This window comes from Xenopus laevis, chromosome 1L, assembly GCF_017654675.1.
Source record: "Xenopus laevis strain J_2021 chromosome 1L, Xenopus_laevis_v10.1, whole genome shotgun sequence".
In the NCBI taxonomy this organism is placed as follows: Eukaryota; Metazoa; Chordata; class Amphibia; order Anura; family Pipidae; genus Xenopus; species Xenopus laevis.
The window spans coordinates 200,782,099-200,804,562 of NC_054371.1; the positions used below are offsets into that span (position 1 = coordinate 200,782,099).

The 22,464-nt window shown below is 41.0% G+C and overlaps 1 protein-coding gene across 4 annotated transcripts in view; it reads left to right on the forward strand.

Moving 5' to 3' along the window:
* Nucleotides 1-22,024, forward strand: part of ankdd1b.L (ankyrin repeat and death domain containing 1B L homeolog) — a 39,850-nt gene extending 17,826 nt beyond the window's left edge. For 3 of the 4 annotated variants that reach the window (XM_018265294.2, XM_018265307.2, XM_018265299.2), the window contains exons 6-15: nucleotides 7,735-7,833; nucleotides 9,311-9,415; nucleotides 11,413-11,511; nucleotides 11,617-11,715; nucleotides 15,582-15,680; nucleotides 16,495-16,593; nucleotides 17,570-17,665; nucleotides 18,274-18,475; nucleotides 20,288-20,419; nucleotides 21,846-22,024. In XM_018265294.2, coding sequence (XP_018120783.1) covers nucleotides 7,735-7,833; nucleotides 9,311-9,415; nucleotides 11,413-11,511; nucleotides 11,617-11,715; nucleotides 15,582-15,680; nucleotides 16,495-16,593; nucleotides 17,570-17,665; nucleotides 18,274-18,475; nucleotides 20,288-20,419; nucleotides 21,846-21,910 — 1,095 coding nt within the window. In that variant the 3' untranslated portion in view covers nucleotides 21,911-22,024. The remainder of the gene's footprint in view (nucleotides 1-7,734; nucleotides 7,834-9,310; nucleotides 9,416-11,412; nucleotides 11,512-11,616; nucleotides 11,716-15,581; nucleotides 15,681-16,494; nucleotides 16,594-17,569; nucleotides 17,666-18,273; nucleotides 18,476-20,287; nucleotides 20,420-21,845) is intronic. The other variant, XM_041568891.1, reaches the window with a different exon arrangement.
* The last annotated feature ends 440 nt before the right edge of the window (nucleotides 22,025-22,464 follow it).

Consider the following 22,464-nt stretch of genomic DNA (forward strand, 5'->3'; position numbering starts at 1 on the left):
TGTGATACGGAATGGCTTTAATAAGAACTAAATGAGCTGCTCCTACACAGATCCTGCTAGCCATAGTAGCCCAGGGTTGTGTGGCAAGTGTTTGTATCAGGGCTGTATAACTCAAACCAGCTAAACCAGAAGTTAAGAATACAAAACAAGGAGCTTTGTGTTTCACAGAACATATTTACCTAAAGCAAAATTGAGTTGCAAAAGCTGTACAAGGTTCAACACCTCTAGTCAAAGCAATAAAGGAACAACCAGGTCTGTTTATTCTACATATGACCAGAGGGTCCCATGTCTAGGATGGACTATATAGAGCGAAAATAAATCCCCCCCCCAGACTTTTGAGGCTAATTCTGGCAACGGACTTGAGGGTAAGTGGCGTAACCCCTACTTCCGTGATTGGTGAGGGGAGAGGAATTTATGGGTGCCAGAGTCAAAGGAACCAAATACAGTCCCGGGAACAATAAATGATAAAAGCAGTTTATATTGAGGATACACCAAATCCAGGATTCAGTTCAGCATTAGACTAAATTTGAGTTGTTGCATTCATTTTGTATTTGGCCAAATCCAAACGTGATGGGATTCATCCTTAGAGGCAAGTTTTGGTTGCATAAAAACCAGGTGTACTGCCAAATAGAGCCTCCTGTAGGCTGCCAAATAGCCAATCACAGCCCTTATTTGGCACCCCCAGGAACTTCATGTTTGTGTTGCTCCCCAACTCTCTTTACATTTGAATGTGGTTCACGGTTAAAAAAGGTTGAGGACCCCTGCTCTAGTCCATTGCAGCAAGTTGTAATGGAGTAAATTAGATTCCATAGACTACAGGTTATTACTCTTATAACGGCATAGTTCCCCATAATCGGGCTAGAAAGGGGGACCTGAGAATAGAAAGCAGGACCATTGCCTAGTATACATGTATATTAACAGAGCTAGGAGACTGAATCCAGAGTAGGGCCCTTCAGGTGATTATTGAAAGGTAATTAGCCTGACCTATTATCTTCCTCCGTTTCTAATGAGAGATTTAAGAGGGTTGTAGAAAAAAATCACATCATTAGAAAGAGATAAGGGATAAAATAAGTTTATTAGGGGCTGGTACCTTTTGTTTCTCTGGATTAGAAGATGGTCACATCGGTTTCCAGCTGTTCGGGGCAGATTTATCAAAGGTAGAGGTGAATTTTCGAATGAAAAAAAATTGAATTTCGAGCTATTTTTGTGTACTTTTGTGTACTTCAACTAGGGAATAGTCCAAATTCGATTTGAATATTGAAATTTATTATGTACAGTCTATTTAAAAATTCGACTTCTACCATTCGCCATCTAAAAACTGTGAATTGCTGTTTTACCTTGTGGGGGACCTCCAAGAACCTGGAGCCAATTGGTGGACTTTGGGCAAATTCGATCGAATGCGGTATTACTTCGATTTGAATTCGGCCGAATACGGACCTATTAGATCGAAAACCTAATTTCGGTTGGTCTTTTTGAATTAGAATATCTACGTTTTTTCAATTTGAAATTCGACTCTTGATAAATATGCCCCTTACTGTTTGATCATTTGTGTGGCCGCAACCCATTACAGCAGATTGTTTAGACCAATCAGTTGCTGCCATAATCGCACAAAAGCTGACTGGGGACGACAGAAAACTGTCTGACCCACTTGAGCAAGTGTTTTGAGTAACCCAGAAATGCACGGCTACACTTTGCCTTCTTACAAGCGTCATCCTCATATAACTGTAAATAATACTCCATAATAATAAAATACTGTGAGTGGACACGAATATAGGGGGTAAGTATAAGAGAATCCCAAAAAACCAAATGTCCCCCTTAAGCCACTCCGTTGTAGTAATGAAAACATACTGTACAGTGTATTCTGGAAATGCCCATAGATTTGTGTACATTGCCTAAGAACTGATTGTGTTGTTTCATAGGGCTATCTATAGCCACATCACTACTAGTAAATGTGCATGTGCAAGAGATTGTTGTGATCCTTAAAATTGTACTGTATATTGTACCATGCTTTTTCCCCCACAATGCTCCATCCAGGATTAGTACTTGTCACAAAGGTTTGCACCCAGGTCTGGACTGAAAGTTAAAATAGGCCCTGTCATTTCAGGTACAAAGAGGCCCAAACAGCCCCCACCAGCCCACTAAACACTGGCCAGAACCCACAGATTGCCAGTCCGGGCCTGTAATTGCACGTCTCTTTTTGCAGCATACAGACTGGGCAGGATTTGGGGAGTTCCTCTTGCCTGGTTATTCATTCAGGAGGTGTAAGAAATATAACTAGGGGGTGCAAGATTCTCTAAAGTACCTGCACCAGTTTTATTATCATCATCATCATCATCATCATCATTTATTTATATAGCGCTGTCAAGATACGCAGTGCTTTACTGCAGTTATAGCAAACAGGGAATAAATGGTGGCTAACAGACAAGGATTACAGAGTACAATAGGGTTTACAAACTAAAAGGTTAGGGTACAATTGAGACATTAGGATTATATAAACACTTTGTCATTTTTGATACAGCAATGATTAATTAAGGTACATCGAATAAGCCTCTTTAAACAGATGGGTCTTTAAGGAGCGCTTGAAAGTTAGGAAGGAAGGAGAAAGTCTGACAGCTTGTGGCAGAGAGTTCCAGAGAAAAGCAGAAGCCCGAGAGAAGTCTTGTAGATGAGAATGGGCAGAAGTGACCAGAGGAGAAGTGAGGCGAAGATCAGAAGCAGAGCAAAGGTTTCGTGAAGGAGAGTATTTGGAGATTAGAGATGAAATATAGGGAGGGGTTTCATTATTAAGGGCCTTGAATGTGAGTGTAAGTAATTTGAATTTGATTCTAGAAGAGATTGGGAGCCAGTGAAGGGACATACATATGGGAGCAGCTGATGTTGAGCGGCGAGCTAGATGAATGAGTCTAGCGGCCGCGTTTAGAATAGATTGGAGTTGTGAAAGGTGACTTGTTGGAATACCTGTGAGGAGTAAGTTGCAGTAATCAAGGCGGGAGATGATGAGAGACTGAATCAGTGTTTTAGTTGATTCTGAACTGAGATAGGGTCGTATTCGAGCAATGTTGCGCAGTTGAATACGGCAAGATGGTGTTGTTTATGGTGAGTGATATCTGAGGGACAGGGGAAGATCTTGGAGGAAATATAATGAGTTCTGTTTTAGAAAGGTTCAGTTTCAGGTGGCGCTGTGACATCCAGGAGGAGACAGCAGAGAGACAGTCTGTGACTTGGGAAAGGACAGCATTAGAAAGATCAGGAGTAGACAAGTAGAGTTGGGTGTCATCAACATAAAGGTGATACTGAAGTCCAAATGACTGAATGAGTTTTCCTAGTGAAGTTGTATAGAGCGAGAACAGCAGGGGGCCAAGAACAGAGCCTTGAGGAACTCCAACAGAGAGTGGGAAAGTAGTAGAAGTAGAGTTAGAGAAGGAAACTGTAGACGGTCAGACAGATAAGATGTAAACCATGAAAGAGCAGTGTCACAAATGCCAGATGAGTGTAGAATGTCAAGGAGAAGTGTGTGATCAACTGTGTCAAAGGCTGCAGAGAGATCTAGAAGGATTAGAATGGAATAATGACCTTTAGACTTTGCCAATAGAAGATCATTGGTTACTTTGGTGAGTGCAGTTTCAGTCGAGTGTGATGGGCGGAAGCCAGATTGCAAGGGGTCGAGGAGGGAGTTGTAAGTGAGATGCTGGATCAGGCGTTTGTAAACAAGCCTTTCTAGTAATTTGGATGCAAATGGAAGAAGGGAGACCGGTCGATAGTTAGTGGGAGAGCTGGGATCAAGGGAAGGTTTTTTGAGGATAGGAGTGATTAGTGCTTGTTTGTATAATGATGGAAAGGTACCAGTAGAGAGTGAAAGATTGAATAGGTGGGTAAGTGCAGGAGAGAGTGTATCAGAGATTGGGTGGAGAAGGCGAGAGGGTATGGGGTCAAGGGAGCAGGTGGTGGGTTTTGAGCTGGCTAGAAGTTTGCTAACTTCATCTAGAGTTGCAGGGGTGAAGGAGTGCAAAGTAGATGTGAGTGGACTGCACGTTGGTCTGAGATTGTTGTCGGACGGTATGCTCAGCCTAATGAGATCGATTTTTTCATTAAAGAAATGAGCAAGGTCTTGGGCGGTAACAGTAATAGGTGGAGGAGGTGGAGGGGGGCATAGGAGTGAGTTAAATGTGGCAAACAGCTGCTGTGGTTTGGAGGACATAGTAGATATTAGATAAGAGAAGTATTGTTCTTTGGCTAATGATAGAGCTCGGTTATAGCAGGAGAGCATGAATTTGAAGTGGATGAAGTCAGGATCAGTTCGTGACTTTCTCCACCGTCGCTCAGCTGATCTACTACATCTTCTGAGGTACCGTGTTACACTAGTGTGCCAGGGTTGGGGTTTAGCTGGCCGGCTGTGACGGGTGGTAGAAGGTGCAAGGGAGTCAAGTGCTGTTGAAAGGGCATCATTGTAGAGAGAAGCTGCCATATTGGGACAGGAGAGAGTATTAATATGAGATATGGATTGTGCTGATACTGTTGATAATTGTTGTGGTTCAAAGGCATTAAGGTTTCTGTACGTGTGGGTAGAGAGAGATGGTTGTGAAGGTGCAGGTGAAAGCAGTATCTGAAAGGAGAGTAGATGATGGTCAGACAGAGGGTAGGGAGAGTTAATTAAGTTGGATGGGCAGCATGAGTGGCAGAATATAAGGTCAAGAGCATGACCCTCGATGTGGGTAGGTGAGTCGGTCCACTGAGAGAGACCAAAAGAAGCTGTTAGAGAGAGAAGTTTAGAGGTGGCAGCAGAAGCAGAGTTGTCAATGGGGATGTTGAAGTCCCCTAAAATGAGATCAGGTGTCTTACTGGAGAGAAAGTATGGAAGCCAGGCAGCAAAGTGATCCAAGAAGGTGGAGTAGGGACCTGGGGGGCGATATATGACAGCAACACGCAGAGAGATTGGAGAAAACAAACGTATGCTGTGGACTTCAAAAGAAGTGAAGGAGAGAGAAGTCAGTGTAGTTAGATTTTGAAACCTACATTTGGGGGAGAGAAGAAATCCCACCCCACCTCCATGACGGCCATCCGGTCTAGGAGTGTGAGTAAGTGAGAAGCCTCCATAGCAGAGGGCAGCAGGTGAAGCAGTGTCTGAGGGGGAGAGCCATGTTTCAGTGATTGCAAGAAGGTGAAGGGATTTAGCTATAAAGAGGTCATGGACTGCTGTTAGTTTATTGCAGATTGACCGTGCATTCCAGAGGGCACATGAGAAAGGCAGGGAGGGTGCTGGTTTTATGTGAATTAGGTTTGCAATTTTAGAAGTGCGTAAAGTCTGAGAGACTGGAAAAGACCTTGTTGAATGCCTGAGAGTAGGAATAAGTGAGGGTACAAATGAGTGAGTTGGACCAGGGTTTGGGGAGATGTCCCCAGCTGCAAGTAACAGTAATAATGAGAGTGAGACAAGGTGTGACCTAGATTTGACAGTGCGAGCAGTGTATTGTTTGATGGGATGAGAGAGGATAATAGATTTAACAATACAAGATAGTGTTCTTAGATTGAGAGAGGGTGATGGGAGCAGTGAAGAGGAGATTTCAATTTCAGGATAGTTTGATGGATGTTGGAGTGCAGAGGATATATGCAGAAGTATAGAGGAGAGAGAGAAAAAGAAGGCAATCAGATTATTATCCATTGCACGGCACAGAGCTCAACTCCCACTGCTTATGGACACAGTATAAATGCTTAGCATGTGAGCTCTAAGGAGTGAAATGTCTTGCTGCTTTGCCAATTGCATTGTAAAGAGTACATTGAGTTTTCTCTGGAGTCTATGGTTGTTGTGTATAATAAGAAGCAGCAAGTCAATGGGTGTGTCAAGATATATATATATAGTGAATAAAGTACCCCCTTTTGTAAAATATAAGGATATTATAAGTTACCGAGGAGTTTCATGACCATATAAAAACACGAGGCCGAAGGCCGAGTGTTTTTATACAGGTCATGGAACTCCAAGGTAACTTCTAATATCCTCATATTTTACAACTGGGGGTACTTTATTTATTATAATACACAAATTTCGGTGAGTCATGTGACAGAAATGACATCAGAACTCACCGTTTATAACTGATGACATCAGAACTCACCGTTTATAAGGATATAATTTACAAGATATTCATGGCTTTTGTGTATTATATAAAATATAAGGATATTATAAGTCACAAGGAGTTCCATGACCATACTTTTATACAGTTCATGGAACTCTAAAGTTACTTCTAATATCCTCATTTTTCAACAAGGGGTACTTTATTTACTATAATACACAAGTTTTAGTAAAACATGTGACAAATGACTTTATTAAGCACCGTTTATAACTGATGACATCACAAGATATAATTTACAGGATATTCATGGCTTTTGTGTAATTATATATATACACATATATATATATATATATATATATATATATATATATATATATATATATATACAAGTTGTAAGACTGTTGCACACACTTCAAAAGAAGGTAATGCCCTGGTGCCAACAGAATATATATATATATATATATATATATATATATATATATATATATATATATATATAGAATCTGTAGAAGGAGAGCTGTTGCACGCAAGGGCAACAGCTCTCCTTCTACAGATTCTATATATATATATATATATATATATATATATATCTATATATCTATCTATATATATATATCTAAAAGCCGTAGGGTCGGTGCACACAGAGCACAAATGGATGCCTAGGTGCTGGAGCAGTTAAACATTGTATGGAAGTAACAAAAAGGGTCCGCACACACAGGGCACTCAAGCCCTGTGTGTGCGGACCCTTTTTGTTACTTCTATATATATATCTATATATATATTTCTATATATATATATATATCTATATATATCTATATATATATTTCTATATATATATATATATATATATATATATATATATATATATATATATATATAATCTATATACAGTGTCGGACTGGCCCGGCGGGACACCGGGAAAATACCCGGTGGGCCCCGACCCTTAATGGGCCCCTGCCGGGCCAGACACCTCTCCAGATATCGTTAAAAAAGTTTTCCTCCCGCAGCGCCGATCAGCGCAGCGCCTTCTGCGCATGCGCCAGGCGCCTTCACGCTGGTGCGCCAAGCGGCGCCATTGTGTGCGCGCACTTGGCGCGTCGCAGTAGGGGGCGGGGGGTGGTCGGAAGGGGCCCTGGACAGTAGTCCCGGTGGGCCCCGGGCCCCCCAGTCCGACCCTGGCTTTATATATATATATATATATATATATATATATATCTCTATATCTCTATATCTCTATATCTCTATATCTCTATATCTCTATATCTCTATATCTCTATATCTCTATATCTCTATATCTCTATATCTCTATATCTCTATATATATATCTCTATCTTCCTGATGACGGCTCAAGTCTAAGAGCCGAAACGTTGAATAAACCCTTTTTTTTTCATCACAAAAGACCTATGAGTGCGGATTTCTTTGCTATATAGATATATGTTCCAGTACCTAGGCATTTCCATTGTTTTCTGAGTGCACCTATCCAGTAGTTTGTTTATAATATATACAATAGTTATGTAGAGCTTTGCAGATGTTGCTTAATCACAGCCTATGTTTTTGTTCATCAAAGCCCCATTTGATTCCCTTCATCTCTCAGCAGAGACATAGATTATCAATATAATATTACTGAATTCAGATCCAACATCAATATTTTCTTCTTTTTATATTACAGAGGAAGAGAAAACCATTCCATTTGGCTGCTGAAAAAGGACATATCGACATGATTACTAAGCTCATTGAGCTGGAACTATTTACTTTGGAAAAAGACAAGGTATGACTCGCGGTTAATGTGGCTTAAGTTTATATATCTCTTATGGAATGGCTGGCATTTTAGAATATATTTTGAAATATGACTGAGACTGTGTTTATTATAGCCACAGCAATGTTCTCCTTGTTAATTCTTTTACACGAACCTGCGCACATATAATCTTTATACCGATGACCGTATTCCACTAGTTTGTCATGTGCCCAATTGATTCCCACTGTATAAGAGAAGGCAACTGGAGAAAATGATTGTATTTTTTGCTGTGCAGATAAACTGTCATGTGAACCATTATCCCCAAGGAAAACAGTAAGGGGTTGGGAACATAAGGAAACCGAAGAGGATTGCTGAAGAAAATAAAGGCTTTTATAGGGCAAGATAACACATTTCAAGGCAACTTAGAACAGAAATGAATCATTCATTGTTCTCTTGTTATTGCTATATGCAAAACCATTAAAATAGGTCACTGTGCCCAAAAGACTTATTAGACACATCATAAAGACTGGTAACTAGCCAGTTACACATCCAAATACATTTTTTTGGAAGACATGTAGGTATCTGGGTGGATGGTGGCCTAAAGTAATATTTTGCCTTGTAAAGATCTTAATGATGTTGAGTTGATGGTATTTAATGGCAGCACAATCTATTCCTTTCGGCACTGAAGGAAATTATTTTCTACTTGAAAACACACAATTTCCTGATTGTTTGGGTCATTTACCTGAATATGGATGTAAGAGATTTACTTTTTTCTCTGTAACAACAATACAACACCTTGTACTTGATCCCATCTAATATATAATTAATCCTTATATGGGGCAAAACTATCCTATGTTATTTAATTTTTAAATATTTTTTTAGTAGAGTTACCAAGTATGGAGATCCAAATTACAGAAAGATGCCTTATCTGGAAAACCCCAGCTCCTGAGAATTCTGAATAACAGGTCCCATACCTGTTCCAAACTCTTTTGGGAAACTGCCTTTGGGATTATCTGCTTATCCCAGGCGCTTTGGAGCAGCACAGACTGCACAGGTTCTCAGTCTGCTGCCAACCCTCCAGCCATTGGGTTATCCAACAACTCACACAATAAGTTCTCTAGGTCCAATAACCTATAGCAACCAGTCTGTTACTACAACTGAGAGCAACGTTCTCAAAGTTTTAGATTTAATGGTTTTCAAAAAAGGTTTTGGTTGTAGGATTATTGCCCAATGGTGATTTGATTCCTGAGGAACACCCCTGCTATTATTTTCTACCACTAAGATGTCTCTCCAATGAAAACAACACTGAGAGGCAGTGACTTATAGACAAGTTTTATGTGGTTTATGTGTAAGGTATAGACAAGCAGTCTGCACTATGTGTGTATAGATGTTGCTGTGTTGTGCTCACCATAGTGAAGGTTTTCCCACGTAATGCTGGATGGTCTTTAATGCTCTTTATTACTCTAACATTGAACATTCTGTTGGTCATTCTCCTTTTTGTCTTTCACAGGAGGGTAACACAGCCCTTCACTTGGCTTCAAAGAATGGGCATAGCAGTGTAGTGGAGACTCTTCTGGAAACATGGACAGAAAGTGAAATAGATGAGCCAAATGAGGTAAGTCACACACACCTTGCTGAGATGAACCTACAGGCAATATTTCAAACTTTTTCCAAAATACCTTGTAGTCATGACTTTAAGGGGCAGATTTACATAGGGTCGAATGTAAATCTTTCGACTTTAAGTCGAAGGATTTAGCGATATTCCTACGATCGAAGGAATAATCGTTCGATCAGAAAATTGTTAGGAAGCCTATGGGGACCTTCCCCATAGGCTAACATTGGCCTCGGTAGGTTTTAGGTGGCGAACTAGGGGGTCGAAGTATTTTTTTAAAGAGACAGTACATCGACTATCGAATGGTCGAATAGTCGAACGATTTTTAGTTCGAATTGTTCGATTCAAAGTCGAAGGTCGAAGTAGCCTATTCAATGGTCGAAGTAGCCATATTTGACCATTCGAAATTTGAAGTATTTTTTATTCTATTCCTTCACTCGAGCTAAGTAAATGGGCCCCCCCAGTCTGAACCATAGTGTAGGGGTGCTCTATGGTTCCCAACTAGGAATTCTGCCTACAACCTCCTTTTTTAATCTTGCCTACCCCTGGTACAGGGACAGTCCAGTTTTGATTTTGAAGGTCCTAAAACACAAGTAAAATTTATTTTATGGGACCAGTCTCTACTTGGCAAATTCTATTGCAGAAGAAATGTGGTTTCCATTCCTGCCCGGGGCTCAGCTGAGAGGGAGAGTGCGGGAGCTGGCATATTCCATTTTAGCTCTGACTATAGATCGAAATGACGTAATTATTGTAGCTAATTCTGCAATGCTTTAAACTTTCAGCCAATTACAGTATAAACAGCAAATGTGATTGTTTGCAAATGCTAAAAAATCATAAGAAGGGAAATTCTGATTTCCATGAGATTTGACTGAATTGTCCTCTCCAGTTGTTATGGTATATACTGTAAGCATACCTCCCAACTGTCCCGTTTTTAGAGGGACAGTCCCTCTTTTGACAGCTCAATCCGCAGTCCCTCACCACAAAAATGCGTGTGGTCAAAAAAAATTTGCTTCATTGGCCGACTTTTTTGTCCTTCTTTTTATTTCCAAAATGTTGAGGTATGCTGTAAATGGCTTTTCAAGGTATAAACATTGATATTTTGATATTATTTTTAAAAGGAAGCAGCAAGATAAGAGATTTTTGTTTTTTATTTTTCATTGCCACCTTTTGGGTCTTTGGTGTGAAATGAGGATCAAGGGTTTTGTTTGGCTATATTGAGTGGCCCTAACTGGTGTACAAACTCCTCATACAAAAAACTACCAAAAAAACTAAGAGGAAGTGATAAAGTAAGTCATTAGCAGCTAATCTGCACTATGGCATCGAAAAGAAGAGACAGTGGCTATTGGCATGTAGACTAAAGTGAATTTGTAGGACAGATATGGGAGCTGTTGTCCACAATCCTCGGGACTTGGGGCTTTCCAGATAATGGATCTTTCCGTAATTTGGATCTTCATACCTTAAGTTTACTAGAAATCATTTAAACATTAAATACACCCAATAGGCTGGTTTTGCCTCCAATACGGATTAATTATATCCTAGTTAGGATCAAGTACAAGCTACTGTTTTATTATTACAAAGAAAAAGGAAATACATTTTTAAAAATTTGAATTTTTTTGGGATAAAATGGAGTCTATGGAAGACAGCCTTTCTGTAATTACAGCTTTTGGGATAACGGGTTTCCAGATAACAGATCCTATACCTGTAGTGCCAGCTGAACTATAGCTCTCAACTAGCATGGGCTGTGGTAACCACCATTCAGGGGGATTTATGCCTCTGCCCCCCCTACAAACAATAGCTGTAGTTTTATCCCACAAAGTCAGATAAACCCAAGTGTCAGGAGATATATAGCATAAGTGGATACAAGGCTGATTATTGTGAATAATATTCCCACAAAAATAATGGCACAGTGATTATCTTTCTTGAATTAAGATGAAGAGCAATTGTTACCATGCGATAAAATGCTGTCAAATGTTTATTCTATTTCCTTCATAATAAATTAGAGTGGGGCGACCCCGTTCTACCTGGCAGCTGAAGGAGGGCACATGGGTTGCGCAGAATTACTACTGAATAGAGGAAGCAATATTAACACTGCAACGAATGTATGTATGCACCAGCTCTGCTTTAAAAAGAGCTGTATAAATATACATAAAGTATTCATAAGTAGATATGAAATTGAGTTAATTCCATTTTGATTCTGTTTGAAGGATGGTTATGGTGCATTGCACATTGCAGCACAGAATGGCTACACCTCCTTTGTCAGCTTTCTCCTAAACAATGGGATTGAGTCCACCCCCAAGGCTGATGTAAGTACAGATCTGTATTGGAAGAATCCAATTCTCTTTTTCTTTAAATAGACTTTCATTTGGAAGTTTAAAAAAAAGGGCGGTTGTGAAAGCCGATACTGTGTCTGGGCCTTTGCCGGCCATAGACGCAAAGATCTGATCGTACGAATCGAGGATTCGTACGATTATCGGACCGTGGGTGGAGAGTCCCGATGTTTTTCGTCCGGCGGAAATTGGTCGTTTGGTTGATCGGACAGGTTCAAAGATTTCTGTCGGCTGCCAATAATATCTCTGCATGTATTGCCAATCGATTTTCAGTGGGAGACTGTCACTAACTAAATGTCGGACATAACTTTCGTACAATTGCTGTCAGGGGCAGAACATCGGCTGATCTGTTCTTTTCTACTTTATCTGAATGGTTAGTGGCTGGTGGGGAGATGGGGGAGTCTGATCGTACAATGATTCGTACAATTGTATCTTTGCGACTATGGCCAGCTTTAGAGAGTGGTTTGATGTCTATCGGCATGACTGCAATATTTATATGACAGGAGGCAAGTTTTGTGTTTTGTTGGGGATTGATGAGAGTTGACAATGAAAATCTGGGCTTTGTATCCAATACAGGTATCGGATCTGTTATCCAGAATACTGTGGACTTGCAGCGCTAGCAGGTGCCATCTTCTGAATCTTCACGTTCTTTTCTGATCAGTTTGGCGACACAGAGCTTGTTGCCTAATTCCGGAGTATCTTGAACCGCAAGCTCCGTGTCGCGAAACCAATCGGAATGAACAGGAAGATTCAGAAGATGGCAACCGCTAGCTCCGCTGCGCATTTCTGCTTGTAGAGATTAACTTTTTTAGAGGTGTTGTTTATTGAAATAGACTCTGCGGGGAGGGGGCTCATTTGATGGCTGTGGGGACTTTTGGGGGGGGTTAGTTCTCCTTTAAGTCGACTTAAAATCATTTAAACATTGATGAAACCTAATGGGTTTCTTTTGCCTATAAGAAGGATTAAATACAAGCTACTGTTATTACAGAAAAAAGGAAATAATTTTTTAAAAATGTGAATTATATTAAAGAGAAGTCTAAATGGGAGATGGCTTTCCCTTTAACTTTCTGGATAATGGGTTATGGATAACTGATCCCATACCTGTATAAGTTTATGGAATAATTCAATTTTTACATAGTTGTTTGCCCAATTACATGCAAGAGAAAGCTACCAATACAGTAGGAGAAACATATCATTTCTGGGGGCATGTACTGGAGAGATTTACCCTGGTCTTGTCACCTTCCTGTTCTTCTTGGTAAATTGCAGCAATGAAATGTGTTGTGTGCAAAACCCCACAGCCTATCCTATATAATAAAGTTGAAGTGTCTCTGCGTCCAGTCCCTGTGTCCGTGGGATTGCGCTACTGTGCATGTGCCCCACGGACCGTCTCTGGCGGCCCGTTCTAGTGCATGTTAATTTAACGGGCTTAATGTCTAGTTGTGTAATAATGTCCCCTATGCACAGAAACTCCCTATTCAATAGTCATCTTGCATGAGTAACTTTCCTACAACATAACCAATAGCCCCATGGTAGAAGATTGTGTGTTGGCCGCAACACTGACTTTTAAAGTGGGACATAGTTTTAGTTAGTGACCAGTAACTGGACAACTTCATATAGCCTTTGCGCTATGAATGCACTGACGCATGGGACCCGAATGACTGGGTGCTTGGCCATTCATCACAAAGTTACTTCAAGTATATCTTATCCAAAAAGTTGCAGAAGCCTTGACTTCAAGTATAGCCAGAAGCATTTCCAAGCTTCCTCCAGAAGTTGAGGCCAGATAGATGACTCTCTTATTGTTTTTAAATATTGTCAAAAATGTCCAAGAGTAGGCAGTGAGGAACCCTAATGTGGCGGTCGGTGGGAGAGGCCGTCTCATTTGGAACAGCTCTGAATGTCCACTATGTTAAAGATGATGGCACCATGATGTTTGGGAGTGCACCTTCACGTGATGTCAGCATGATCTACTTATTATTATACTTCATTTATATAGCTACAATATATTCTGTGGCACTTTTACATTAATAACCCCAAAGTAAATCTTTTTTTTCAAAATGCATCAGTTAATAATGCTACTCTAGCAGAATTCTGTACTGAAATCCATTTCTCAAAAGAGCAAACAGATTTTTTTATATTCAATTTTTAAATCTGACATGGGGCTAGACATTTTGTCAATTTCCCAGCTGCCCCTGGTCATGTGACTTGTGCCTGCACTTTAGGAGAGAGATGCTTTCTGGCAGGCTGCTGTTTTTCCTTCTCAATGTAAAGGTGGCCATACACGGGCCGATAAAAGCTGCCGACAGACTGTGTCGGCAGCTTATTGGCCCGTGTATGGGGGCCCCCGACGGGCTTCCCCGATCGAGATCTGGCCGAAAGTCGGCCAGATCTCGATTGGATGGGATGGGACAGAAAATCCTGTCGGATCGCGGCCGCATCTGTTCGTTGATGCGGTCCCGTGATCCGACTGCCCGTTTGCCGAATGCTAGGATCCGATCGTTGGGCCCTAGGGCCCACGATCGGATCTGCCCCGATATTGCCCACCTCAAGGTGGGCATATCGGAGGGAGATCCGCTCGTTTGGCGACATCGCCAAACGAGCGGATCTATCCATGTATGGCCACCTTAACTGAATGTGTCTCAGTGAGACATGGGTTTTTACTATTGAGTGTTGTTCTTAGATCTACCAGGCAGCTGTTATCTTGTGTTAGGGAGCTGTTATCTGGTTACCTTCCCATTATTCTTTTGTTTGGCTGCTGGGGGGGGGGAAGGGAGGGGGTGATATCACTCCAACTTGCAGTAAAGAGTGAAGTTTATCAGAGCACAAGTCACATGACTTGGGGCAGCTGGGAAATTGACAATATGTCTAGCCCCATGTCAGATTTCAAAATTGAATATAAAAAAATCTGTTTGCACTTTTGAGAAATGGATTTCAGTGCAGAATTCTGCTGGAGCAGCACTATCAACTGATTCATTTCCCATGACAGTATCCATGTTATAAAATGGATGAGGCGGATATTCTAAGTTCTTTTGCAATGTACAGTCATTAATTTATTTTTAATTCCAAGATATTAAAGGATACATGTACTGTTAATATGAATAAATTGTTATAACAGCGCCACCTGTTGATCATTTTCTGACCAGTCTTACCACCAAGTAGTCAAGGAAGTTGTAAGGAGAAAGAAAAGGGGGCTGGTTTGCCGTTCTTCTGGTTAGAAAAAAAAATAGAAACCTTTAAAATCTTTCCTAACCAAAATAACACCAAGACAAGCCCTTTTTCTTTCTCCTGACAACTTCCTTGACTACTTGGTGGTCAGTCTGGTGGGAAAATAACCAGCAGGTGATGCTGTTATAACAAAATCCATTCATTTTAACAGTACATGTATCCCTTAATATCTTGGAAATAAAAATAAATAAATAATGAATGTACATTGCAAAAGTTCTTAGAATAGCCCCCGCATCAATTTTATATTCACTTATTTTAAAGGTTTACCTATACTTTAAAGGCTATTCCATTCTAGGACAGAGGAAATTAGAAAGTATAAAGTGATTAGGCAGATAGTAGAAGAGTAAAGAGACCACTGGATTCTTACTTCATCTATGTCTTTGTTTCATGTGGTTTTTTTAAAAAACAAAAAACATTCACTCCCAGACCTAATTTTAATAGTATGAACTTTGGATACACATGGCACACTGCCTGTAAATATGAGAGCTGGGATGTAGAGTAGAACTGACAGTTTACAGCTGGTATTAATGGCGGTTATTTAAAGCGATGAATTGACTGCAATATGAGTGGGTAGAACTGGGGAGAGTCATGTGATCTGACACTGATCTACATCTTTACAGGAGAGAAATAATCCCTTCCACCTCGCACTCTTAAATAATCACATGAAAACCATTGACATTCTGCTAGAGAAAAAATACGATATTAACGCTACAAACACGGTAAGTGCCTTATTGCCTCTGCCTTCATGTCCGTTTATGACGAATAGTTCAAAAAGCTGCGGTACCATAACAAGACTTTCCTTTATTCACTTACTTAATTTCCTACTGTCTGTGTCCTGTCGGCTGAAATAAACAGCAGGTGGCACTGTTTCAAATTAATCACGTTAGCAGTGTACAAACTGTTAATACATTGAAGACTAGATAAATTATGTAAATTGCAAAAGGGCACAGAAGGTTTAAATTTCCTTTTAAGGTGGTTCTATTAAATTAACAATAATGCTTCTCTTCTACTTAAAGGGCATGTAAAGTTTTAAATAGAATAATGTTAGAAATTCTGTATTTTATATACTGAATATAAATATATATACTAAATATAAACTTGAAGTTACTGCACCACAAGCCTAATCAAACAAATAATTTATGCTTTCAAAGTTGGCCACAGGGGGTCACCATCTTGTAACTTTGTTAAACATCTTTGCAAGACTAAGACTGTGCACATGCTCAGTGTGGTCTGGGCTGCTTAGAAATTGTCATAAACAAAGCTGCTTGAGTTCTGCATGGTTGGGAAGTAAGTCGTGGGCTCCCCCTGCTGTTCATAAGTATGATTGTTTCCCTGCTCAGCAGTTAGGGACCATCTGACAATTCCTATCCACAGCAGTAAATGAAGGGAGAATTTCACTGCATACAGTCAGGTTTCTTATAAAAACGGTACACATTTTTTAATTAAAGTATATTGGAGATAGGTTTCTTTTTCATTAAAGAAAGTTAAAAATGGCATTTTATTTTTTTGCCTTTACATGCCCTTTAACCGCAGAGGCAACAGACCCCCCTGCATCTGGCAGCTGAATACAAAAACACGGACCTGGTGGAGAAGCTTCTCATAGCAGGATGTGATCTCACAATCACTGATAAGGTAATATTAATATTCTGTAGTGGCAACACTAGTGAGCGCTAGATATTAAAGGGCAACGTTTTGCTGGCACATCTCCCATAAGAATAGTGGGGCTTATTTATAAAGCTGTCCCTCTGCTATTGCAACTATAACGCACCTCCGTAAGGTTAGCACATTATTTAAAATATCAATGGCATTTTAGGGAGCATGCCTGTCCTGTAAACTGGGTTTAAGTGAATGTGAAATAAGCCCAACGTTTAGAAGGACCCCCAATTCTTCTGATGACCTTGTGTAACTTAGTAGTATGTGCCAATGGGTAATCCTAAATAGAAAATTGCCATTTAAAAAAAAAAAAAAAAAGGGCCCTGGGATCATATGATTCACGGTGCACACAAACTTCCAACAAACCATACTTGTTAGGTCACATGACCTAACAAGAGTTCTGACTATTGCTTCCACACTTCTTCCTGTTACAGTTGTAGTATTTCTGGTCAGGTGATCTCTGAGGCAGCACACAGACCATCACGAAATGGTGGTTCAAGGCAAGAGATGTAAAAGGACAATATTTACTTAAAGAATCTTGCCAAACTTGTATCTATTTTATATGCCACTTAATATGATCTAAACTATCTGTTGCTTAAATATTCATTTTGAGGGTAAAGTTTTCCTTTAAATGTCCGGCAAATCTCCTGAAACCAGAGCACAAACAAGTGGGGGGAGGAGCTGAAGCAAGTGAAGTATGGGGGGCTTGGCCTTAGGAATCCCAGCTGCCAAATCTGGGGCTGTTCATGCCCCATAGACCACTGGTGCAAATATCATTTATGGAATGCCAATATTAGGGCTATCCAAATCTGAAGTCTGAAGTTTTGGTCCTTGTTAAGACCTTTATCATAAAGGTTCTAACGAGGACCAAAACTTCTGTAAAATGTGTGCATTATATAGAATTAAATTGCTGGATGCCATAGAAACATTTTCACTGGTGCTTAACGCTCTACAGCAAAGAAAAACTCCCCTGGGCACAGCTGCACGGAGCAATCACATCCTCATCGTCGATATGATTATCAAAGCTGAGAGATACTACTCATGGAAAAAGGTGAGGGCAGAAAAACTGCTTCACTGCGATTTTTGCACCCTTTTTAAATAAATGAGGCCTTTCTTTCCCTTGCCTTTCCCTAACTATTGCCTAACTTGGCCCCCAACTGCATGTATGGAGGATATGAATGAAAGCAAGGCTAAGGGCAGAGACACGGTCAGATTCGGGGAGATTAGTCGCCTGGCGACAAATCTCCTCTTCTTCGGGGCGACTAATCTCCCCAAACTGCCTTCCCCTGCCTTCCTGCCGGCTAGAAAGTAAATCGCCAACGGGATGGCACTCTAACGCTTTGTTTTCCAAAGTTTCCTTGTGAGGCAACTTCGGGTGACTTCGGAAAACTAAGTGCTCAGAGTGCCATCCCACCGGAGATTTACATTCTAGCCGGCGGGAGGCAGTTCAGGGAGATTAGTCGCCCCGAAGAAGAGGAGATTTTTCGCCAGGCAACTAATCTTCCCGAATCTGAGCGTGTGTCTCTGCCTAAACCATCCTTAGTCTGTGTACAATAACGCATGCTCCGTTCTTCTTTCTCCTAATTGTGCTGAATGAATTATGATTTATTCTGCTTCTCCTTGAAGAAGAAACATCTTCTCTTATTGTTTTGTCTTAAGGGGCTCATTGACAACACTGAGCAGGAGGAACAGGAGGAGATTCTAACATTCAAGCAGGACCACTCATCCAAAACCAGACTGATCCGATCAGCTCTCTGGAACTTGGCGTACAAGCACCTCAAGCCAGATGAGTGGAAAAAGATGGCTCAGGGTTGGAAGTTCACGGAAGCTCAGATTAAAGCTATTGAGGAACAGTGGACGGGTACGGTAACCACAAACGCACATTATTGATGCATTTTAGATGCCCCCCCCCCACAGGGGTTAGTTGATCTAAAGGCACAAATTACAGTACGTTGAGCAAAACCATTTAGGTATTTTCATTATATAATTCAGCTGAAAGCTGTTGGTGGGACCTGGGCTGTATTTACCAGATATTAGGGGGGTCTGTGTCTAGGGCAGCAGTTGTAGGGGCGGCACTTGAATGTCTATGTAACAGTATGGTAAAATGGGACTATCCAAGCTGCCCAAAACCCTTGGCTTACTGAATGCTGCCCCCAGATGAGACTCTCTGTTCCTAGACATGAGCCCAACTACAGCTATCGGCTAGTAAACCGAAATTGGTGCTAGTGATTCTTGTAACTTAACCAGAACTTTGTTATTGAGAACAATCCATGAAGGAGATCACATAGGTTGCAAATATTGGACAATCCGTATATCCGAGATATAATGTATCAGAGAGGGATCAACAATTCACTTAGACTTCTCTTCTCTTGAAATTTTCATATCTGTAATATTATTTTGTGCAAGTATTATGAATAAATTACCACTCACCAAGGTGATAAATATTTTTATTGTGTAGAACTGTTACAAATGATATGCTTAATACAAATAGACAGTCGAACATACCCATGACCGCCTACAGCAAATCTGTATAATGAATGCATATGTATGCAAGTGTATATGAAATGTATGAGTTTCATGTATGTGTGTGTCCATCTCTCCGGGAGAAAGATCAGTCTGTCCCTCCAGAGAGAGAGAGAGTGACCGCATGTCTGAGTATATAAACCTCCTTCAGTGGCTATGCACCCATCTCCCAAGTATCTATATAAGCCAAGAACAAATGTTCCAAGGCCCAGTCCTTCCCAAATTTCTTACAAGTATGTGTGAGTAAGACAGGTGTACATACATTATGTAGTCAGTACTACTTTTATACTGTATGCACAAATTCTACAAAGTGCTCCACCCAGGGGGAACTAGCCCCTAAGACCTCACTAGGCAACTGCCACCAGGAATCTAGTACCTATATAATTCCTTAGTGGAGCTCATAATGCTTGGCTAAATAGCCCTGAGCTTAACTGACTCTCTCAAAAAGACCTATAACAGGAGATAGCTCACCTCTCACTAGATCCTGCATTATTCTAGGGTTCCTCTCTTGATTCCCTTCCCATTGTCAGGGAGTATCTGGCCAAAAATCCCTGGAGCCCCAAAAAGACCTTGTGGGCTCCAACATAAATATCATAAAACACTGCCACCTTGTGGATAAACTAAGGAACTCTAGAGGTCATGATTTGAGCCAAGAAGAGGAGACTAGCTCCTCTTTAAACTAAGGGGCCCCTTAGTGGCCAGTCTTTAGGGGATGGCACAATAAAATGGGAAAACAATTTACCAGTCCCCTACACCTATAGGGTAAATTAACATTTCCAAAAATCCCCTCTCCCACCAGGAGGGGTACGGTATCCTCAAACATTGGCACAGTTGTAGTACAGCAGTTCCTTCTGCACATGCACCAAAGGCTGAGGGGAACGGCCTGAGATCTGGTGCTCAAATTCAGACACTGGGTGGGTTGTATAATCTCGTGTTTTCTCAGGGAACAGGGGATCCAGCCCTCCTGCATTGGCACATTACCATGGGATCCCACTTTCTGTGTGTCCCTGGGACAAATACATATTCATGTCAATAACTAATTAGGCTGCCAGGTTGGATGAGCTGATGGGACCAAGTGTGGGTGACTAACATTTTGCCCTATGTAATACAATAAAATGATACAAATACTAACACCCATTTTTATTCTTAGGAAAAGAAAGCTATAAAGAACATTGTCACAGGTTGCTGTTGATCTGGCTCCATGGGGTTCTACTGGCCAAGGAAAACCCTATTAAAGCTCTATATGAGGTTCTGGTACAAATGGGACATAAGCAGACAGCTGGTAATTCATCATTATATATAGACATTATATACAGTATGGCCCTGCAACAGGAGGCCATTTTGTCTTCATCTCTTATCTCGGTTACACAAACGGGAGCATTGAAATGGGTTTATTTTTAGTGCTTTTAGTTGGGCAAGTGAAAAAATTGAGAACGAGCTGCTCTGTTCCACTTCCAGTACATCAGAGCTCTTTGTTTTTCTTATTCAGTGGAGCAATAAATACCAGCACAACGGCACAGACGCAAGTGGGGGGGATAACCCCTGTGTGTTTATTCCAATGTAACGTTTCAGGGGCGCATGCTTGTGCCAGTAGTTGTACTCTGCACCAAACATTCACTCTACTAAAGGCCAGAGTGTGCTGCCGAGCTTTGCCATTTCTTTTCTATACGGTAAACAACTACATTCCCAAATTAACCAACAAAAATGTGAATAAAAAATAAAGCGGCAATTGTACAGTGTGTTAAAGGGCATGTAAAGTCTAAAATAGAATAAGGCTAGAAATGCTGTATTTTGTATACTAAATATAAACATGAACTTACTGCACCACAAGCCTAATCAAACAAATAATTTATGCTTTCAAAGTTGGCTACAGGGGGTCACCATCTTGTAACTTTGTTAAACATCTTTGCAAGACCAAGACTGTGCACGTGCTCAGTGTGGTCTGGGCTGCTTAGGGATCATCATAAACAAAGCTGCTTGAGTTCTGCATGGCTGGGAAGTAAGGCGGGGGCTCCCCCTGCTGTTCATAAGTATGATTGTTTCCCTGCTCAGCAGTTAGGGACTGTCTGACAATTCCTATCCACAGCAGCAAATGAAGGGAGAATTTCACTGCATACAGTCAGGTTTCTTATAAAAACGGTACACATTTTTTTATTAGTATTAATTAGTAATTAATTAAGTATATTGGAGATAGGTTTCTTTTTCATTAAATAAAGTAAAAATGGGATTTAGTTTTTTTGCCTTTACATGCCCTTTTAAGAGGTTGTTCGTTTGAGTTTACTTTTAGTATGAGGTAGTGATATTCTGAGAATTTGCAATTGGTTTTCGATTATTCTTATTTGTGGTTTTGGAGTTATTTAGCTTTTTTCAGCAGCTCTTCCAGTTTGCAATCTCCACAATCTGGTTGCTAGGGTCCACATTACCCTAACAACCATGCATTGATTTGAATAAGAGACTGGAATATTGGTAGGAGAGTGCCTGAATAGAAAGAGTAATACAATAATACATTTGTAGCTTTGCAGAGCTTTTGGTTTGAAAGCTGGAAAGAATCAGTAGAAAAAGGCAGATAACTCAAACTATTAAAAATAAATAAAATGCCACTCCCTGCATTATACTACTAGTTCATTTAAATATGAAATGCCCTTTTAAGTTTTCCCACCAATAACTTGTAGCAATAAGAACAATGGTCTTTGCTTTTTTCCCAACAGAAAACTTCAGAGAAGACAGCTCCAATGGGAATAACACTGAGGTCAAGAAATGCTGTATTTCATAAGTGGAAGCCAATGAGGAACTCCCAAACTGAGATCTACTCCCCTCCTCCTCGTGAGATCTCCTCCCCCTCGTGATATCTCTTCCCCTCCCCCTCGTGAGATCTCCTCCCCTCCCCTTCGTGAGATCTCCTCCCCCTCGTGAGATCCCCTCCCCCTCGTGAGATCTCCTCCCCTCCCCCTCGTGAGAGCTCCTCCCCTCCCCTTCATGAGATCTCCTCCCCACCCCTTTGTGAGATCTACTCTCCTCCCCTCCCCCTCGTGAGATCTCCTCCCTCTCATTAGATCTACTGTCCTCCCCTCCCCCTCGTGAGATCTCCTCCCTCTCATTAGATCTACTTTCTGCCCCTCCCTCTAGTGAGATCTCCTCCCCTCCCCCTCGTGAGATCTCCTCCCCTCCCCCTCGCGAGATCTCCTCCCCTCCCCTTCGTGAGATATCCTCTCTCTCGTTAGATCTACTCTCCTCCCCTCCCCTCGTGAGAGCTCCTCCCCTCCCCCTCGTGAGAGCTCCTCCCCACCCCTTCGTCAGATCTCCTCCCCTCCCCCTCGTCAGATCTCC